The sequence below is a fragment of the Sciurus carolinensis genome, chromosome 4 (assembly GCF_902686445.1).
Source record: "Sciurus carolinensis chromosome 4, mSciCar1.2, whole genome shotgun sequence".
Classification (NCBI taxonomy): Eukaryota; Metazoa; Chordata; class Mammalia; order Rodentia; family Sciuridae; genus Sciurus; species Sciurus carolinensis.
Genome location: NC_062216.1, coordinates 88269903 through 88292601, shown reverse-complemented (window position 1 = coordinate 88292601; position 22699 = coordinate 88269903). Strand labels below are relative to the sequence as shown.

The following is a 22699-nucleotide window of genomic DNA, read 5'->3' as shown; positions in this document are numbered from 1 at the left end:
AACCTTCCGAAATTTTAATAAGAAAAAAGAAAGGATGAAGCAACATATTGGAAAGGTGTTAACTTTGTGCCTTAGATGAGGTTTTTAAATTCTCTAACCCTCACTTCCCCAGCTGTAAAAGGGGAAATCAGTCTTGCTCTTTAAGGTCATTGGCCTAATTGATATAAGGCATGTAAAGCATTCACCACAGTAACTATTGAAGAAACACCCAATAAGCAAGTTAAAATAAATGTATGAATCATAACAGCAAAAATAACCCTAACAAAAGTAAGGCTGTTGTACCAAAGTTATTTTGGAATTTAATCAACATTTTTCAATGTTTGCAAACAGAGTAGTAGCACAGGTTCCTGATAAAGGCTGTTTCCTTGACCCTTAGAAATTTTTTGCCCCATTTTCCTGTGCAAGTAAGATCAGAAAAAAATACATTGCTGAATATTTCATTTGATCAGGAAAAATGGCATTTAAAAATGCTGTATCCAACACCTTTATTGCAATTATGCATTGATTTTAATCAGAGATTTTTCTAACCTAAGAAATTTATTTTAAAAATGTAGAATTGAGTGGCAGAGTAGAATATAAAGATACGACTCTCTGCAACGTTGTATTTCACAGAATTTCTGCATGAATATGTGCAGGTTTCTTCACAGAACATTCACACTTCCTGCACTGGGATGCTTTTCCTTTAGAATATACAGTGCATTTTATTGAGGATTGTATTAGTGAGGGTTCTCTAGAGGAACAGAATCAACAGGAAGTATGATTTTAAAAGGGAATTTATGAGACTGGCTTACTGGACCAGAAGCTGGATAGTCCACAATGGCATCTGCAGGTTGGAGAGCTGGAAGAACCAACAACTGCACAGTCCAAGAGATGGATGCCCCAGAACAAGAGGGATCAACAGTGCTACCCTAGTCTGAGACCAAGGCTTCTGGAAACAGCCTGGAGAATCAACAGCAGAGTGAAGAAGCAAGCGTTTGATATCCTCAGATGAAACAGCATTCAAGAACCTGTTCAAGAAGAGTCCATCTTGCATCTACACCTGCTTCCTTGTTCTTCCGATTTTTATTCCATCCCAGTCAGCATCCTATTGGGTGGTGCTACCCATGCATAGGGAGGGTCTTCACTTCAGTTTATTATCCCACTTTCCATTCATTCCTAGACTTGCCTTCATTGATCCACCCAGAAGCCTCTTAATCATAGGCATCTCTTAATCCAATCAGGTTGACAATTCAGCCTAACCATTACAAGGATGTTAAATGATTTATCGGCATCGAATATAGATTTTGACCTAAAATTTATATTTTAAGTGTAGCCCACAATGACAATAAATATATTAAAAGATTACCATTTTCACTAAAGTCTTTTCAAGTTAATATTTATTTAAAAATTGAACATGTGCCATGTACTATCCTTTTTTTTCTTTTCCACATTTTTTATTGGTGCATTATAGTGATACATATGGTGGGATTTGTCACATATTCATGCATGTACATAATATAACAATATGATTTGGCCAACATCACTTCCCCAGCACTTCCCCCCAAGAACTATTCTTATAGATAAAAGACTGAAAATATATGGCCTTTCATTTCCATCCCAGCTAAAGGAGGCACTCTTTGCCACCTCCTTACCTGCCATGTTATCCTAATAATTTCTTTTATGGTGTTTAAGAGTAGTTAAACATTCAGTTATCTCTGTTTTTAAATTGTTTACATGCTTATTATCCATCTTTTCCAACTAGAATGTAGGCTCTCTCAAAAAAGCATGTCTTTCTCTTCCCCCACTGTTATATCATCAATACCTGGGGAAAATGTCTGGCACTGAATAAATACTAAAGAAATTAACGTTGAACAGTAGGAGACAGGAGTTCTGCCCTAAGGAGCTCACAGCCTAGAAGGAGAAATGGTTCAAGAAAAAAATAACGGAACAATGTTACATAGTCTAATATATTAGTGTACCCTAAGAATCCATTGTATTAGAGAGCAAGGTAGCACTTTGCCTCAAAAGAATTGGGAGATAATTATTGAAGAGTAAGTCTTTGAATGAATAGCTAACCTGGCTAGTAAAGGGGCTAGAATATCCAAAGCAGAAGTAATAGTGCAAAAGCATAATGATTTCTATTTTATGTAGAAATTGAAAGAATCCCGTGTTGTAGGGACAGAAAGGGTGATTCTCACAATGAAGTTTGAACACATGAATGGAGGTGGTACATAAAGCATATTGGCTAAGTACCTTAAGGAGCTTAGAGCTTATTCTTTACATGTTGGGGAATCACTGAAGAATTTTTTTAATGGAAAAGTGGCACAACCAGAGTTATGTTCATGAGAATAACACTGCTGTACTATGAAGAATCAACGAGGATGGTTGGGGCTAAAGACAATAGGATGACAGGAGGCTTTTGCAGGTGGTCCAGATGAAGGTGGCTGAGGCTAGCCAGGGCAGGTACTAAGCACCTGGACAGAGTGCACATTTTAGTAGTTTTTAGGTTGTGGGGCCAGTGAGAGTTAGGGATTGATTGAATGTAAGGAGTAAAGTTGAAGGAGAAATTGAAGACGATTCCTTCCAGGTCTCTGATTTCCATAAGTGAATGCAGTTTTCAGTTTTAGGAAACTGAAGAAAATGTGGAGGATTGGGGAAGGAGATGGTGAGTCTGGTTAGGAACAGATCAAGCTGCTGATGTGATATCCATTTAGAGTCTTTTGTGGTTAGTTGTGTATGTAGGTCTGGTGTTTAAGAAACATCCCAGAGCAAAAGATTGACGGTTTAAGTATCATCCTCTTAAGAGATATTATTTAATGTTTTGGCTATTTCCTTACAAGGAACAGCATGTAGATGTAAAAAAGCTAGGGTAAATTCTTATACTACCAGCACTTAAGGAGCAAGTGGACAACAGAGATCTTGTGGAAAATACGATCTGCCAAGCTGAGAATCCAAACAAAGTCCTCCTAGGTTCATGCTTCTGGGTAAGATAGACTCTATTGCCTGTCCCTCCCAACCTTCTTTTATTTTCATGATTTAGTGCTTTTCTCATTGCTGAAATATCAGTATGTTTATCATCTGCTCTGGGATGGCTTCCCCAACTATCAGAATCTAGATTCCACGTCTTCCCACTGTCTCTATGCTAACTGGTATCCTAAACTTATTGCACTGTGTCAGATGCATCTGTTTCTGTGTTTGCATTGCTCCACAAGATTGGGAACTCCTTAAGAGTTGGTAATGTGTCTTTTATTTTTATCTTCAGAATACAGAGTCAGACATATAACCCGTGTTCAAAGGTTTCACAAATGATTTAAGAAACCTTCCGTTACTTTACCTACTGCTTCCTGCTAATATCTCTGTGACTCACTCTTTGCCTCAGCTTCTTCTGTCTGCTTCCAGCCCTCTTCATTTGGGCGGCCTGCTTGACCTCTTTCTCCAGTCAATTCCTCAGGAAGGGGAAGGGCTGGTATTGCTTCTTGTATTGGCTTCAGAATTCCACCTAACAATTGTTTTGCATGCCTCCTGATTCTGGTTAACCTGAACATGAGCCAGCCTGATGCTACCAAATCCAAACCAACACCTTTTGTATGGAAGGAGGATCTGGGCCTTAGCAACCTTGATCTTGTGACTGCTGCTTGAACAAGTTGAGCCCTACACCCAACGAGTGAGAAGTTAATGGTGGTAAAGACTGAATTTACTGAGGCCTCCTCTCATGTTGTGTATATATCCAGAAAGGAGAGGCTAGCACCCAAGCGCTTTGTCTACTTGATGATTTCCAAAGGCCCTTAAGTAATCAGCTGAAATTTTTGATAGCCCTTCATCCACATGACACCTTTTGATAAGCAAACATTTACGTTAATAATTCTACCTAGGTCAAGGACAGAGCCAGAGGTCTGGCTGCTATACCACATCATTGTAGTGGACTTTGATTTAGTCTTGTCCTCCTCCTCCCAAGACTGTAGTGAAGTAATAGGGTTAGATGTTATCACTTAGGAAAACAGATCCCACTTCCTACCAAGGAAGAAGAATCCAGACTAGTTAAGAAAACAAGCTGAGTGGTGGGCAAAGAATCAGGATGGTGGTAAGAGATAGAGTTTAATCACCTGCCATTTTAATGAGAATAAGGAAACATTGAAAACTCTCACTGTGTGACTTAGACAAGGACAGTGGTGTCATTGAAGTTAAATAACTGAGCATTTTAAGAAGAAATTAAATGGTCAAGTGTAGTAAAAGCAGAAATGAAAAATTAACAAAATTAAGTTTCCATTATGTATGGAAACCATGAAGCTGTTGGTAACTTTATCAAGAACAGAAATGGTAAAGTAGAAGAGGATTGAAGTCAGAATTCAGGGGGTTGAAAAATTAGCTGGAAATGAGAACCTGAAGACAGCCAGGAAAGGTTAACTCTTCAGTGAGCTTCCCTGAGGTAGGAAGGAGTAGAGGGGGCTGAGTAATTAAAGGAAGGAGTTCTTGACTGTCTTTTTATTTTTAAGAGGGTAAAAAGCAAGACATTTTTGAAGGCTAAAGGGAAGAAGCGGAGATACAGGCAAAATGCAATAATTGGTGGAGAAGATATTCATGGCAGTTTGGCAGGGACAGGTTCAAGGGGCCAAGTGGAGAGATGAGCTCAGCTTGAAGAGGATTTGGTGCAGAGTTCCCCTGTGAAAGTAAGGGTGGGATGTGAACGAATTCAAGCAAGGCTCTAGGTGGATGTGTTGGTCAACTTGTGGTCACTGTGACCAAAAGACCTGACAAGAACCTTGTAGCCAACCATTCAGTCCATGGTCAGCCGACTACAGTGCTCTGGACCCAAGGCAAGGCAGCATATCATGGCAGAAGGCATGGTAGTAAAGGAAGGCAGCTCAGCTTACGGCAGCCAGGAAGGAGGGCACAGGGGAGCAAACCAGGCACCAGAGACAAACCACAAACCCCAAAGGCACACTCCCCGTGACCTACTTCCTCCAACCACACCCTACCTGTCCACAGTTATCACCCAATACAGTAGTCCTTTAAATTATTTATCCATCAAATGGATTAATCCACTGATTAGGTTGTAGTTCTCACATTGTAATCATTTCCATTCTGAACATTCATTAACATATCAGCTTTTTGCAGAGGGTGGGGAAGGAGGGCTTATATCTAAATCATATTAGTAAAGTAGCAAAAAGTTGATGGATTCAACATATAACAGTATTTTCTCCCTGAAGGACAAACTGAAGTCATCTTCTGAGAGTGCTAGGGACAAAAAGTAGGTAGAGCATTTGAAGGGATTGAGGAAGATTTAGAATGAAAGAGGAAATTGACCAAGAGTCAAGGTTCACATTTTCATTTACCTTCTTTACTAGATATATGAACAGAATTTGGCACTAGCATTGCTAACTTTAAATTGTGGAAAATTCTAGGTAGCAGTAAGAACTATTACATGTTAACCTTCCATGCTTGGATTATAGTTGGAGAAAATAAAAAATTAAACTTCTAACTAGGAATGTACTGCCTGTGTCTAGATTCACATTTAGATCTTCCAGAGCTCTTTAAAAGTAAATATAAACATAATTTTCCCATGGAGATATAGGAAAACAACCCAGTGAATCCCACCATCCTGTACCTCCATAAGAATGGGATCCTAAATAGAATAAGATATATTCCATGCTTGTATAATTGTATAAAAAAAGGAATTTTGCTGTCATGTATAACTAAAAAGAACCAATAAGTTAAAAAAGAAAAGAGAAAAAGTAAATATTAAAGGCCAGTTGTGGTGTTATATACCTTTACTAACAGCTCTGGAGGCTGAGGCAGGAAGACCACAAATTCAAAGCCAGCCTCAGCAACTAAGCAAGGCCCTCAACAAATTAGAGACCCTGTGTCAAAATGAAAAGGGCTGGGGATGTAGCTCCAGGGTTAAGTGCCCCTGGGTTTAATCGCTAGTACAAAAAAAAAAAAAAATGTAAATATAAAGTATCATAAATATAGCCTTTTTTAAACCAGGACGGACAAGTCTTGAAAATATGGGGGTGGTCCTGCTGCTGTGGATAAAATTCTATAATCTGTATGTTTGGTATTTGTGGTCAAGAACCAAACACGTTCTTTTCCCTCCATCTGCTCCTTTCTTTTCCAGCTACTTGGAGTCCCCAGAGTCTTGAGCTCTTTCGGAAAGTTCGTAGTTACTGATTAGGCTGCTTTTCCCTCTCTGAGTTCAGGGTTCGTGGTGTACTCACTCAGAGCAATGAACTCCCTCAAGTAGTTCACCGCAAAAGTAACACAGTTAAATTAGACTGAGATTTCAGTGACCTTTCCTTTCTTTTCTTTTCTTTCTTTTTTTTTTTTTTTTTTTTTTTTTTTTTGTTTCTGGTCTGACAGAATAAAGGTCTAAGAATGTTCAGAAGATGAGCTGGATGTGGATGAAAAGATACAGACTGAGTGTGTCAAAGTTTCCATTAGGAAAACAGAAGGTTTCTTGCCAAATAGAAACACACAGAAAGAATGTTCACTGCATTTCACCCCTCCCCTCTCACGGCTGCCTCAGACTCTTGCCAGCTCCCTTTACAAACTCTCTAAGAGCGAGTTTGAAACAGTACCCCAGAATGAGGGGAGAGGAAGAAGAGTCCTGGACAAAGCACTTTGTCAGAATCAGGTGTTGGATGTTCATCCCAAACATAGTTCACAGGCCACGCTCCAGCCGGCCTCCCCTCCAGTCTCTCCCTCACCACAGTTCACAGGGAGAAAAACCTGTCTCAAGCCCTCTGCACATGCTGGGTTTCCTTTCCTTTTTTCTATGCTTTTGCTCTTGTTTGCTCTTGTTGTTCCTGCTATTTAGAATGGTTCACCTAAAAATGTTCAGCTCATCCTCTAAAACTACACTCAGGCCATCTTCCCAGCCTTTGGGAAACCTTGTGGAACACCTTCTCTTTCCCCTCCTTCTCCCCATTCCCTACCCCTTGGATCTTCTGCTCAGTAGGTATCATCCCCTTCCTTTGTGTTCATGAAGCAGTTTCTTTATAATTAGATGCTGTGCTTCACCATATTTACTGTTAAATACTCTCTTTTCCTCTTTTGCTAGACTGGGGGACTCCTCTGGGAAGGAGGGTGCATCTTGTTCGGATGTCCCTAAAGTTTAGCATAATATCTCACTTAGAGTTGGTGCTTGCTAAATGTTTCTGAATGGATGGATGAAAATCTACTTAATATGTACCTAGTGAGTACAGAAAGAATAAGCCTTGCACGAATATTTACAGTTCAAATCCACTCTCTCAATAAATCATATTACCTTGTGAGACCCTGTGCCTTTTAGTTATTCACTATTTTCCTCCCTAGGGGAGTCACCTGGAGGGTCAATGTGTCTTCCAGACTGCTTAGCCCACCCCAGTGTGTGACCATTCAGCACAGGAATGTACCTGGGGTCAAGGTCAAGGCTATATAACCAAAAGTGAAGTAATTATTTGACTCTGATTGCCAAAACCTTGGTATCTGTAGATCAGATGTTGCTGTCTGATTAAATTGTCTATTTGATTTGTCATTTTGGAATGTCAGATTGATTGGAGAAGTATCAAGTATCTACTTTATTTTGGTCTATATGGATTGTGGGCCTTATTAAAACCCCATTCAGGATTTCTTTATTCTCTGATACAACTGATGTTTTATTAAAAAGTTGTGCTATTTTAATTGAAGACTGGGAGGATTGGGGCACTCCTTCACCAAACAGGAATCACTACCAGGTTGTCAGACAAAATTTTTTTGCAAGGAAGAGCCATGCTCACAGAGTGAACAAACCACATTGATTTGGCCTTTCTCCTATTTTCAAACCAGTTATTTTTCGAGCTTTTCATTGTTTCTGTTATTCGGGGGAAATAACTGTAAAATGAACAGACACTTTTGGAATTCAGATAGGAGTTTCTGTGAGATAGTAGCTCATATATTCAAATAGATAAGGCTTTTATTAACAGTTTCACTTGTAAAACATGTTTCACTTACAAAAACACTTATAAATTGGTTTATTTTATAAGCACAGGGACTGGGGTGTACCTCAGTGGTAGAGTCCTCACATAATATGCCTGAGGCCCTGGGATCAATTCCCCAGCACCACCAGAATTTTTTTTTTCACAAGATTTGGTGATTTTGTTGAGTACTAAGAATGAACAAACTTAACTTGTCAGGGATCAATATCCAAACTATATGGATTATAGAATCCCTTAAATACCACAGACCAAGATCTCCTTTTGTGCAGTGGCCTTCCTTACAAATAGTTTAGAACTTTGGGGTGCACATATCTTAACTAACAGGAATATTTTCCATCTGCAAAACCCCTCCTCCTCTACTTCTTGACACTCCACTTCCCTTCTTTAATTCCCACAAACATCAGGCAAACATAAGTTTTGAAAGTATCTATTTCCCTACTCCAAATGCATAGTTTCCTGTCTTCCCTGGTTCTCACCCAGCACCATCCACTCAACTCTCATCGTGTCATTTGGAAAATTAAAATGAATGTCATAAAAAGAAAGCAGAATATACTGCATTTCTCTACAACTTATTAAGATTTTCATTGCAACATAAGTCATGCCTTATTTTCCTGGCCACAATAATTATGTGGAAATTCATGAAATGATGTTTAATGAAAATTTGTCATCAGAAAGACTTCTTTTCCTAGGAGGGGTGTGAAAACAGAGTAAACACTTGACCTCCCTGCCTCTACTAACAATGCAGCAAAACAGCAGCAGCTGGTCTTTATTTTGAAGTAGGAGTCCATTTACCAGTCATCCTATCCCCTCAGTTTGTCACTGTTTCGAGTAAATTGTGTAGTAGTAAGTGTGACTGTTTTTTATTACTTCTTCTGTTGTGTGGCGAACATCATAATATTTTTGTTTTCTGCAGGCACGAAACCAGATTTAAGCAACGTATGCTGGAACTGACGGACACAAACAACATTGCCTACTTATTTCTCTCAGCCGCCAACAGATGGCTGGAGGTCAGGACGGTACGTTCGTTTCATGATTTTGAAATGGAAACCAAGCAGAGAAATCCTGATGTAGAGAGTCAGACAGTTGTAGAAATTAGTCTTCCACTGACTAGCCTCACATTTTCTGGACTTTAAAATAGCTCAGGTTTGTTTATGTTACAGATGAAATTTGTCATAATGTTTTAGCTAATGGCAAGACAAATAGCCCAAAAAGCAAAAAATTCATTTTGTGTTCATTACAGTCTCTAGACTACATAGGTTAATGGAATGGCAAATATTTATATAACTGCCATTTTTTTAAAGAACAAATCTGGTAAGTGTCCAGATGTATTCATTTCTTTCACTGAGCTGTATAGACCTGGAAGAGATGGCAGCTTTCCATGTTTTAAGCCAGTGAAGAATCATGTTAGCCCCAAATGTAAAAAACTAGTCATCTAATGCTTTCTCCTGTCCTGTTTGATGTAGAAGAGCAAGCACAAATTTTGACCCTGCACAGAATTAGTCCAGCAAATTAATTTATATGAGTCCCAGTTCCTCATCTGTAAGATAGAACTAAGACTACATACCTCATGTGAGTATTAGGATTGAAAATAACAAATACGCCCTTGTATGCTGATTAGCAAAGGCACTAAAAATGTCTTCTGAATGTATGGATGAATGAATGGAGACAGTATCTACCCTGGTAAGTGGCTCATAAACCAGTCAACTAAAGTATGAAGTAGGAGAAAGATAAAATAGTTGTTCTAGAAGAGAAGGAACATAGTCTGTGCACTAGTCTGTGGGATTTGCAGCATGAACAAGTGACCTTTGTAGCAATGATGACTTTAGATCACATTTTCTTGTGGTTAACTATCAGTTATATTCTATTGAAAGAACCTTACTCCAACGGATTGTTTTTCCCCCATGTAGACTTTGTTTTAATGGTGTATTATAATTATACATCAGTGTATTATAATGTTTTACATGTGTATTATAATTATACATAATTCATTATGCCATATTTGTACATGTACAAAGTACAGTTTGATTGCTCTCATTCCCCAGGAGCTTCCCTTTCCTTCCCCTCCTCTTATTCCCATCTACTTGTTCTACTCTATGATCTCCCTTCTTTATTGTTATTATTGCTTTAATTAGGACATTAATAATTATAAATGTATAAGTGAGATTCAGTGTGGTATATTCATATGCAGGCATTTGTTTAAAACTCAATAATCAGAGAGGGCAGAGGATAATGGGAATTTTATAGCATTGAAATGAAGTGCCCAGTTAAATTCTGAGCTGTTGATTGTTGGATACGAATTGATATGGAATCTTGGATACTTTGTGAGCTTTAGTTGTGATTTCTCAGTGGTTTACAGAGATTATCTACCACTATTATTAGTTAGTATGTAGAAACTATTCTTAACATAACACAATTAGATCTCACAAGTTTTTGAAAGAAGCATTGGTTATTGATAAGAAATTCCTTCCAGGTGGCAGTGAAGGCAGGGAAGTTTCTCAGGAGTTACAGATAACCTAAAGGCAAGTTGCTTAAGGTCTAAAACAAAACCAAAACATTTTTCCTAGACTCCATCCAGAGCATAAATGCTTGCTTCTGTTTGTTGTGTGTTTTTCAAATTTGTATTTTTCTCTTAAGGGAAAACATTGTATCTAAATAATAGAATTAGGGACAAAATAACTAAATGAAAGAATGTTCCAGAATCATAAGGGGGAAATGATAATATTTGCCCATGTATCTGATTTTCCTACACTTGAAGATCAAGCATGCCTTTCAGTGGAGAGTGCGCTTACTTTGGACTTGAGGTGCGTGTCCGCCTGTGACTCCTGTTTCTGCTCTTTAGCACTTCCTACTGTCAGGTTCATGGACAAGTGTTGAACAAGAATCTTCAAGCAAACCATATGTTCAGTTCTCATAGCCAAAACACAAGACTTTAGAGTCTTAAGACTGCCAAGAAAGGGAAGGTCAGGACAAATTAGAAACAAACAGCAGCCAAGCTCAAAGTGGTTTCATTTGACCCAATACTTTAACCCCTACATGGAAAAGTAGCTACACACCTGTACTGACATTTTAAACAGGAAGAGCAGAATCTGCCATTCATGCTATTACTTTATAGTACATTTGTCATTTTACTTTCTCTGTGCTCTGTATTATAATGCTTCCAAGATTTGCTAAACTAGTTTCACTGCTAGTTTTCCCTCCTTTAAAAACTAATACAAAACACTAAGCATAATTCACTCCTGAGTTTTGGTATCCTCCCCAAATTAAAACAGCTTTTGCTTCTGTTTCTGACAGGTAAAGGTAAATTTTGGTAGAAACTTTTGTTCATTTACTGCAAAGTTCCAGGCACATCTTTAGTGTCAATAAGTTTATATGGACATGTATATGCATACCACACACAAACCCTCCAGACAGCCCCAGGGATCCAACATAAGACCACTTGGATTCACTCTCATTCTGTTTTTCTGAATACACTGAACATTTTCATTAAAACCAGGCATATTAAAATACAAATTCTTTTTTCTAAAAATATATGCCACAGTAAGAGTGCTGAATAAATTAAGTAGATTATCAGGGAATCATCTTTCCTCTCAATTGTACACATATCCATGACCTCATTACTACCATGCTTCTGTGGATGTATCCACATCACTGGAGACATAAATTCAGTTGAAATGACTGATACTTGTGTCAGAAGTATGACTGTTGAGATATAGGACCTTGGAGACTGGGGTGTGAACTATTCTTTGAATTCTGCAGCTGCACATATCCTGCTTTGTAAGTCATTGGGAAAAAAAAAGTAATGAGAACTTCTATTTGACCCCGTAAATCAGCATGATCTTATTGACAATATCAACACAACCTCCTCCTTTATATATATTATCTATGAATTTCGCATTTCTATACTACTGTACTATCCTTTGCCATATTACTCACAAATTAAGTATCTGTCTACAGAAAATATTCTCAGAGCAGAAACACAATGAAAATGATACAAGGAGGGTCTCTGCCTTGGCATCAAGTGGAAAATGCAGCAGGATTTCCTGATGCAGATTCGGAGATTTCACAAAGTCTCATTCAAGGACTTAGAACCTTAATGGAAACAGAAGAAAACATAATTTTATAACTTGCTGTGACTGTTTTACCCTTCCCTTTCTCTTCATTTCCAGTGCTAGCTTTCCAAGTAATGCCCCTGCTATAGATAGAAAATCCTAAGGAGAGGAAGGGAGGGAAACCGGAGTAAAACCAGCCTATTGAGTTTGGGAGGGTCTCTGGGCCCCATACAATGTGCGTTTGCTATAATTTTAGTTTGGATTTGGTTTGTAAACACATGACTCTTGCAAGAAAATCACAACACATTCTCTTTCTCTGGGTGAAGTTGTCCCCGTGGAGGATTCAGTCTTGCCTTCCATATTTATTTCCTATTCATTTTGAAATTGGGAAAAAATAAAGGCCATAATAACACACACACAACAACAGAGGACAAAAGTCTAAAAGAATAAAATGATTTGGCTGGTATAAAAGTAGCTAGGCTGGGGCCACCCGGGTTGCTTTGGCAGCAAAGGGGACTGTTTTTCCTGTGGGTGCCAAGTGAAGTGGGCCGTGATCGTGTGCGATGTGTCGCTGCAGCCTAACCCTTAAATGCAGCCTCTGCTCTTTGGTTCAACACAGTGCTTTCTCTTCATCCCTTTGCTCTAAACAATTCCAGTTCTTTGGCACCAGTGTTTCCACTTGCAAAAGTTGTGTAATTCTATTTCAAGGCTGTCTTTCCAAGGCTTTGTCTTGCTGTGTGGTGAAAGGATAAAAGAAAATTCACATTAGGAAGCCAAAAAGCAAAAAACAAAGACATTGGAATCCACATGCTAAAGTGAAAATAGTCTTCAGGGTGAACTTGCACAAGAGCATATTTTGTAAAACAACACAGAGCTTTTTTGTGTGTTCACAACTCCACAGTAGACAGGTGTGAAATGATCTTTGAATTTGGAGGAAATGTATTCTCCTAAAACTGCAATGGTGCCATAGAATACTCCTGAGGGTTACAGGGAGGAAATAGAACATATATGTTCTGTTTGCTGTCAACTATTTACAAGTCTGTTTTATAAAAATTTAGATTTCTCATTATAATCCCACATGTAGATAGATGTCCTTGAATCACTCATTAGATGTCTGACAAGAGACTTCTCTTTTGACACGGGAATCCAAGGCTTCTATTATGGAAGAAAGTGTTGGAGTCATAAAATTGATAGAAATTATAATTTAACAATATACAAGTAAAATGTCCTGTGATTGGGTACTTTTGAGAGTAATTAATATATTTAGGATTAATATACTAAGTTTCCTAAATTGAATCTCATGCCATTGTATCATTTTGACAGATGCTTGTCGTTGAATAAATTGATTAGGCTATGTAAGCTCTTAATAGAAAAAGTACTGTGCTTTCTTAAGTATTTACTGGCCTCTGAGTGAGTTGTTCAGTCTGCCTACTTTACCTTTCTTAATGTATTGCTTTTAAGCCATTTTTCTGTTTACATATTTGCAGAGAAATAGAAACCATAGGGTTATTTTGCAATTTATTAACTTGCTAACACAAAAGGAAGTAGAAAATGGATAGCTAACATAAGTTTTTTATATTATCTATCAATTTCATAGTTCTGTATTGCTGTACTATTTTGAAGGGAAGTAAGTAAAATTTAGTGATTATGCTGTGAAATTTTCTTATTAAAAGTTGTACACAAAGGATCTTTGTTCCTTACACAGATCAAGATAAAATTCTGATCAAATGCTTCGCCCCAAATTCCAATTCCTTAGAAAACATGTTTTTGAGCAGTAGTAATAACATAGAAGTAAGCTGGAAAATAGCATAATTAAGTGACATCATGAACAGCACCTCCTAAAGAAAGAACATAAAAGAAACATTTAATGATAAATGAAATAATTTTGTTTCAGATTCTAAACTAGAGACATATTAGCTTTCAAGTTATCATACCTATTTGAATTAAGTAGTGTAGATTTTGATAATGGATTCATCTGAAAATTTGTACCTCAAAAAGCTATGCCTTCTTTTTGCTAAAGCCTCAAAAACATCATCTCTCTAACATCTATGAATGGGAGACTGTGTTAATTACTGAGCTAATAACACCTAGCAATAACACTGAAAACTTCACAAGTCATTTTGAAAACTACCTGAAAGAGGACCAGAAAATATATGACACAACTTATTGATCAGCCTTCTCCCTCCACTTCCTCATTCTGTTTTCACTTCTTTTGTTGGATATTTTGCCAGAGTAAGACTCTCTATGTGTTCCCAGAAATTATCATTTTTAATTCAAGGAAAAGTAATTATAATCATCATCTAGTTGAATCTACCATTTAGTTCTATGCAGCATGTGAATCCAGCAGCCCAATATAGAATACAAAGGTTTCTGTATTAAACTAAATTTTGAGAAAGAGAGAGAAAGCATGTGTGTAATGTTTTACATTTCCTTTGTCCTATTAATATTGGGGGCCTATTGCTTAATTTTCATTTATAAAGACTCAACGATTATTTTGTTGCTTCAGTATCTCAAATGTGGCCTTGCTCCATTTTAGGCCTGTTTTTACCTGCTCTCTGTAACAAACACAGCAACACAGCATTGTATGAGCCCCCCCTCATTGAAATAATAAAAAAAAAAATTTGGAATCAAATGATCAACTAAGAGTGCTTTTCACTTTAGGAAAGCAAAGAACCCCAACCCTCATTCCTGACAAAGCTTTGTAGAAGATGGTCATGTTGCAATTCCAACTTGTGGCAAGAAGTTCATAAAACTTAATGTAGGACTCTCTACTTCATCAAATATGCATCTTTGTAGTAGTTTTCCATGTTCAACTCTTAAAATTGGGAAAAGAAGTTGGTAGAAAATTAAATGATTCACAGGTGCCCTAAAAGCAAAGACACTTGACGTCCTAATTTAGAAGATACTTGGCTCATAGAAAAACTCAGTGAATGCTTTATGAAGAGAGGAATTTACCCAATCATTTCTTCCATAAAGAACCTGTAGACCTTTACAATGTAGTTAGCATTGTTCCTCTTGCTAGATGTAATAAATGGCAAATATTGAAAGACCCAGACCTCATGGAGCTTTGATTCTAGTGAGAATAAATAGACAAAGAACTTTTAAATAAATAAGCAAATAAGATCAGTTCAGACATCTCCAAAAAGTTATTTGAGGAAAGTAAAACAGGGCAACAGGATAGAGAACAGCTCTAGAGCTGGAGTTGGGGGCCAAGAAAGGAAGGCCTCTCCAAGGAGGTGGCATTTGATTGATGCTTTAATGATGAGTAGAAGCCAGGTGTCAGAGACCTGTGGACAAACATTTCAGGCAGCCATTGGCAGCAACAAAGTCAGTGTGCTCCCAAGAACAGGAAACAGCCAGTGTAGTTGGAGCACAAAAGGAATCTCACATAAGGTCAGAGTAAGCAGGGCATAGAATTTACACTTTATGTTATGTATAGTTTTGTAATACATCAGAGTTTGAATTTATTATATGTGCAAAAGGAAGGCATTGATATTTCTAAAAGTGGAAGTTATGAGATCTGACTTATCCCTTTAGAAGAATATGTGAATGAATGGGGTTTTTCTTCCCAAAGAAGTCAACAGCAGAAAGCATAAAATAGAAATTAATAAACAAAGTGTTTTGCTCCTAACACTTAACGTATACATCCTCACAGAAATGTCTCAGGAGCTGAGTAGTGTATTTCTTTACATACAGCTAGGAACACCTTGTTGGAAGCATCCTCTGGTACTCATTTACTTTTTACAACTTATGGCCAAAAATTCTTATGAGTATTTTTTGGAAAGATAATAAGTAAATAACAAATGTATCATATAACTTTGAAAGTATGCACTTTACATGAGGACTGAAAAGGAAAAAAAATCATGTTTCTTCAAATGGTTTAGAAGTATTTGGGAGCATATTGACATTTATAAACCATAAAAATAAAATCCAGACTGGTTAGATTCTGCATCCATCCAGTTATTGCTTCAAATAAAGGGAAAAAGAGGAAGAACTGTCTGATTGCAACATGATAAGTCCTTAGCAATGAATACATCAAAAGAAGCAAAAAAGTATTTACTACCTCTGTAGAACACTTTGTCTCAAGGGATGAACTCTACATGATTAATTTTTAATCCTTTGTAACAAGTATGGGAATCAATATGGAATTAAATGTTAGTGCCTCTTTTGACCTTTGATGTCTCATAATGTCTGAACATTTTAAACTGGCTTCAAATATTTGAAAATCATCCAGGGGAAGAAAGACATCCTGATGCATGAAGATGAGGAAATCTAGCTGGTACTTAATGTATTTATTCCTTTCAAAATCCCTGTGAATTAGGCATTATTTATATTTTTCAAAGAACAATAGAGACTCAAAGGAGTTTCAATTACTTGTCTGAAGTTCATTAACTAGTAATTGGCAAAGCCAGCATTTGAACCCAAGTTCTGATTCCAAGGCTAGGATACTGTTTGCTCTCCAACAGTTTGATCTTTAGAACTCTCTTTAAAAGAGGCAGCAATGCGCATGTGTGAACTGATTGGAGAATCTTCATTCTTTTATTTTAGCACATTAAACATTCCATTACGGTTAATGAAGTCTTATCACCAAGTTGCTAGGTTTTTTGTTTGTTTGTTTTTTGGTTTTTGAGGATCAGGGATTTGTCAAGCTAGAGAAGGAGTTCACCAATGGGATGAAACTTGAGATAATTCTGAAGAATCCGTGTCTGAAATTCTACCTGCTTCTGGGACTTGTGACACATCAGCATGAGAAGTTTTTTGGATTTAATTTTCAAACAATAATACAGACCAATACCTAAGAAGATTGTGAAATGGGGGAGGAAGAGGGTGTTAAGAAATAAACATTTGTCTGCTGAGTGCCATTTGAGTCTAAGGCTGACCTTCGTGAATTTTTAGTTTCACAAAAGAGTTTATCACTGAGTCATGGAAAATTCAGACACTCTAAGATGCACATACTTCTAATTTATGAGCACATATAGCATTTACTCTCATTTACATAAAATCTACCGATCTAATGTCCCAGACTCTGAGCCCAGTTGGCAAAAAGTTCAGATATAGTTGCCAACAAGTTAAACAGAGGGACATTTCTGCAAGGGTCTCGCTCTACCACACAGAGAAGCTACCAAAATTCCAACATAAGCACATGTGAAATCTAAGCTAGAAAATTAGGTCCAAAAATGTGGTTTGTCTGGCAACACAGTGTATGTAAATGCAGGGTGTGGAGGAAGGGGGATCTTGTTTCTGACTCCATTTGCAGCTTAACTTCTGATAAGGTAAAGGTGTTTAACTTCTGTGAACCCCTATCTTATATAATGAGAGTGGGCACCACTCTCCATTCCAGTTGTAATATTGCAAGCTCTCATTACCCCATATCATAGGTATACTTCCTCTGAAATGTAATAGAACACATGGTGATCATCTTAGTTGATATTTTTGGTTTAAGAACTTGGGAATAGTATTGTGACTTTCTGCTTGCTCTTTTTCAGGATTACCTGGGAGCTTGCATAGTCCTTACTGCATCTATTGCTTCCATTAGTGGGTCATCCAATTCTGGATTGGTGGGCTTGGGTCTCCTCTATGCACTTACGGTAGGTTTGGATGGAAATATCTCCTTCTGTGTAGCGCTGGGAGAACATTCTGTAGTTATCACTAACTCTTACTCATGGACATAAGAGGACAGGTTTGAAATTCAGAACACAATGACACCTTATAAATAATGGTAGTTTGGGGCCCAAACCTAACATGTTAGGGCAAGTTGGATCCACTTTTGAAATGACTTTTTAAAAGCTGATTTTTAAAAGTATCTCAAATCCTATGATGAGTGCTCTTAATGTTGTTTGAGATCCCTGTCGTGGAGTTGTTCCCAATCCAGGTGAAGATACTAAAATAAGTGTGGAAATAAATGAGATACGTGCTAACAGAAATGTATACAACTACCCTCTGTGTGGGGAAGTCAGAAGACAGTTCACAGAACAGAGACAAGGGAGAACTTTGAAGAAGAGCAGACACCTTCTTTGCCTACATCTTTCATGACGTCCTCCCTGGTCTCTGATGACCTGTAGCAAGTACAGATTGTACCACATGATGAACACCAGCATCTAAATCATCCCATCCCCAAATCGCCAGTGAATATGAAAATCGCTTGCCTTAATTTTAAACATGTGAGTTTCTTGTCACCGACATAGATAACCAATTATTTGAACTGGGTTGTGAGGAATCTGGCTGACCTGGAGGTCCAGATGGGTGCAGTGAAGAAAGTGAACAGCTTCTTGACTATGGAGTCTGAGAACTACGAAGGCACCATGGGTATTTTTTTTTTCACTTAAATGTTATTTTAAACAAATATTACATGTGTATCAGGAAGATTGTTGTTTAGCTTTTGTTTACCACTTAAATATTCAGAGAATTTCCTCTCATCTTGATTTTGCTTGATTACAGACACCTGAAAAGAGGATTCTTTAGACCTGAAATGTCTTGGACTCAAATAGAGTCCAAGTACACGTTATTTTGTAATATTTAAAGAGAGTTGTAAAAATATTGGGGCTTTATTACATTAAATGCCATTCTAAACTATGAATTGTCTTCCTCAAGATCTGATTAACTTAGAAGTCAAGAAATTTGGACCTTAAAATACTAAATGAGATTCTCAATTCTGTTGGAATAAAACTGGCAGGAAATTCAATACTGAAGACAGAATAATCTTTATTAAATGCAAGTCTCAAACTTAAAATGCATATTTTTGTCTAAATCCTTCCACGGTTTTCTAGCTTTCCAAGGAAAGCTAAGACCACCAAACAATGCAGGTGTTCACTCTCACCCACCTACCTAGTCTCATTTCTCATTGTCTACTACTCTGACCTCCCTAGGATGCTATGCTTCCTTTCCATCTTTTTTCTTCTCTTACACATATTTGAACAGAGTTCCCCTTCTCTTATCCCCTAAGATCATATCTTCTTGGAGCCCTCCTGGAACACTCAGATTGCCGCCATCTGTGCTTCCAGTGTGCCTCCGATTTTTCCTGCACTCTGTGGCTCTCTGAGTACTCCTGTAGATGCTGCTTCGTGTTCCTTCCCACACCACAGAAGGCACCCCAAGCCATGTCTTTCGTCTCCATACCCAGCACCATGCACAGCACTCTCACATTTTAAGCACTCTTATGTTTGATGATTAACTAACTGAACAAATAAATCATCACAGATAATCTCTCTGCATTCACTGTGAACAGAATTGAATGATGGAAGGCCAAAGAGCCACCATGCTAACTAATGCCCTGAAAACAAACACACAAAAAATTTTTAAATTCTTAACCAAGATGTGTTTACTTTGAATGTGACTTAATTTAAAAAAAAAAAAAAAAAAAAAAAAACTACCATGAATTGTTTCAATATTACTTCAAGTTTAGGAAAAATCATATATATTAATATCACTATTAATATTGGATATAGACATATTTAAACTTGTGTATGTTTCTATATATATCTCCATCTACCTATTATCTATCTATCTGTCCCCTCAACCCCCCAGATCCTTCCCAGGTTCCAGAACATTGGCCACAGGAAGGGGAGATCAAGATTCATGATCTGTGTGTCAGATATGAAAACAATCTGAAGCCTGTTCTTAAACATGTCAAAGCTTACATCAAACCTGGGCAAAAGGTATGGAACTCAGTGCTATTTGATTTGTTTTATACATTAAAACTCTAATGGAGTCCATTGTTGCTCCTTAAGCTCTTTGAACATTGAAGTTAAGTGAAACCTCACTGGGCTCCAAAAGTATTCCCTGCATGGTGTAGTTACAACAACCAGTACAAAGGAGAAAGGGAGAGACAGGATCAGAGTTCAATACATATTCTCTAGTTCGAATTGCCATTCATTCATCTCTCATGAAAATCAGAAGTATTAACAGTAGGTGTGTTGTTTAAAATTTCTGGCTTCTGGGCTGGGGATGTAACTCAGCTGGTAGAGTGCTCAAAAGCATAAGGCCCTGGGTTCGATCCCCAACACGGCAAAAATTTCTGGCTATGGCTATATCAGACATTTCCCTGGGAACTTTTGCCTGCATTTTCACTCCAGTCCCCAAATGACAAATGACCTCTTTCAGTTATTGTAAAAAGAATCAGTGTTCAGGGGGAAAAAAGATGGACTCATTCTACTTTTTGTTATAAACCCATCACTTCTAAGATAAAATGGAATGATATGCTAAATGCAAAATTTGCACCATGAAGGAAAAACAATGCAACCACATGGAAAGGAAAAGAGTTTGAATGTATTCATTGAAGGTGGGGGTGAGCACTTCACGCTTTTATTTTAATAATGATAACTCATAAGATCTAAGGAGGAAATGAGATTGTAATGTAACTACTTAAATGGTTTGTTTTTATTTATCTTTTCTAAGCCAATAATACTTTTGTCCATTTTCTGTTCTTTCTCTGAGTCCTCTTCTCCCTGAGTGACGGTTGCTTTTTCAGGTGGGCATATGTGGTCGCACTGGCAGTGGGAAGTCTTCCTTATCTCTGGCTTTCTTCAGAATGGTTGATATATTTGACGGTAAACTGTTAAATTTTTTAATTGTTATATGGTGCTTTCCTTTCAAAAACATTTTCAATTTACCTAATTCTGCAAAAATAAAAAGCAAATATTTATAAGGACTTTGTGCCCTCACATAGTTCAAAGCAGATGTCCCATATAAACAGCCCAAAGATAAAGAATGAACATAGAATTGAGAAAATACAATGATTAGCCCTAAACTAAGGTCTAGAGATTGCTGCTAAAGACTTCTAAGGAACTGGTAAAATGAAGACGCTCTCAACTTTGAATATCAGTAAATGTAGGTCGCATTTCAAGAGGAAGGAAGAGGGGAATGTTGTCTTGCTTCCTTCAAACTAAAAATATATATTTTTCCATCAAAGGAAGAAATTACAAGGAAATAAATAATATGTGTTTTCAATTTTGGTGCATGAATCATACCATCGTCTTCTGAGTAAAATGGATTAATGATGTCAAACATCTTCTGAGGGGGCAATCTTTGCTGTAAAGTGCTAAGTTCATGTTAACTACATTCAAAAATATGTATTCATCCACAGTAAGAGCTTAGAAATAATTTAATTTAATCTTTATTTTAGAAAAAATATGTCACACTATAAATGTCAAGTGGCCTATAAATAGGCCAGCACAGAAGACATCTTAAATGAAAGGGAATCCAGCAATGAACTTGATCCCTACTCAAGAAAGGACTTACTGTTTTTACCTATAATGACTCTAATGATGATATAGTACTTTACATCTTTATTGTACTTGAAAGATTATAGTTTTTAATTTAATCTGCACAACATAAAAAAAGATCAGCGTATAAACAACATAATTCAACTATGGTATCTGGAATTGGTGGCAGGTTGTTAAATTCAGGAGCAGGGTACACATCCGTCACTGCGTTTGCAGTGTTACAAGACAATTGCAGAATCAAAGGACCATTGACTGAAAGTTTTCATTAAAACTGTGGTTATTAATGACCATATTAGGACAGCCTGATCCTTAAGTGTCTAGAAACATGATTTCAGGCCCCATGTGAACTCTCACTGACTTATTCCCTTTATAGTAGCATTAGGTAATTAATAGTTAAATGGATAACATATTTTTCCTGAAAGACACAGTTTAAGCTTCTCACTCTTAACTGCTTTTGAGTCTAGATTCACTTGGTGAAAGGACTTCAGCTGCCATTTTGAGTTTAGTATACTTATCTCACAGGGTGATGTTGTCTTTGCATACAAATGAGATGATTAAAATGATTCTAAGGTTGAGGAAAAAATATCAAGATTGCATGATTTGCTAAGTTTACATAAAGTGTGGAGAAATTTAGTAAAATTTGATATCTCTATCAGAGAATTTGCTTTCCTATTTGTAATTCATTATGCTAGTCAATCAATGTGAATGACAGACCAAAAAAAAAACCTTGTCCAAAAAAAATAAAAAAACTTATCTTCAAGGAGCTTTTATTTTAGTTTGGAGAGAGGCCATAAAAAGAGAGAGAGAGGTAATATGAATATGTCAGATTCTGGTCAATTCCATGAAGAAAAATAAAGCAAGGAAGGAGGATAAAGGAATACTAGAAGACAGAGGGCCCTAAAAGGCATAAAACTATTTTTGGCTAATAAGACCATAGAAACTGAATAAAAACTGAAATTTTCCTTAAGAGAAAAGTATAAAGAAAGACAACCCATTACCTAAATGCTGATCTTCTCAGAAACATGTCATAATAGAAAAATGGAAATAAATGGAAAATTTTATTTTCAGAATTTTAGTTGGTGCCAGTAAGAAATCTTTAATTTGTAAACATGAAAATTTTACTTGTGAGTTTACTACATGCCTGTAATTTTTGTTTCTCCTTAATAGGAAAGATTGTCATCGATGGGATAGATATTTCCAAACTGCCACTGCACACGCTACGTTCTAGACTTTCTATCATTCTGCAGGATCCAATACTATTTAGCGGTTCTATTAGGTGGGTAACTTCTAATAAAAATCTGTGGGCCTCAGTATTTCCCCTTCGGGTCATAGGTAGGTTTTATTTTGTGAGTTATTTTTCAGGTGGTTGTGAAAAAATTATCAAAATGATAACATCAAATAGACTGTCCAAAGATTTACCAACCTAGAGTTGGTAAATTAACCCATAGAAGCCAAATCCCTGTGTTTCTAGAGCTCTTTTCTTTCTGTTTGATTATAG

At 37.1% G+C, this 22699-nt stretch overlaps 1 protein-coding gene across 12 annotated transcripts in view; it reads left to right on the top strand.

Annotated features, from left to right (window-relative positions):
* Positions 1 to 22699, top strand: part of Abcc9 (ATP binding cassette subfamily C member 9) — a 137471-nt gene that overhangs the window by 100446 nt on the left and 14326 nt on the right. For all 12 annotated transcript variants that reach the window (XM_047549223.1, XM_047549224.1, XM_047549221.1 and 9 more), the window contains 6 exons: positions 8845 to 8947; positions 17467 to 17568; positions 18166 to 18286; positions 19505 to 19635; positions 20448 to 20526; positions 22369 to 22477. In XM_047549223.1, the coding sequence (XP_047405179.1) occupies positions 8845 to 8947; positions 17467 to 17568; positions 18166 to 18286; positions 19505 to 19635; positions 20448 to 20526; positions 22369 to 22477 (645 nt within the window). The remainder of the gene's footprint in view (positions 1 to 8844; positions 8948 to 17466; positions 17569 to 18165; positions 18287 to 19504; positions 19636 to 20447; positions 20527 to 22368; positions 22478 to 22699) is intronic.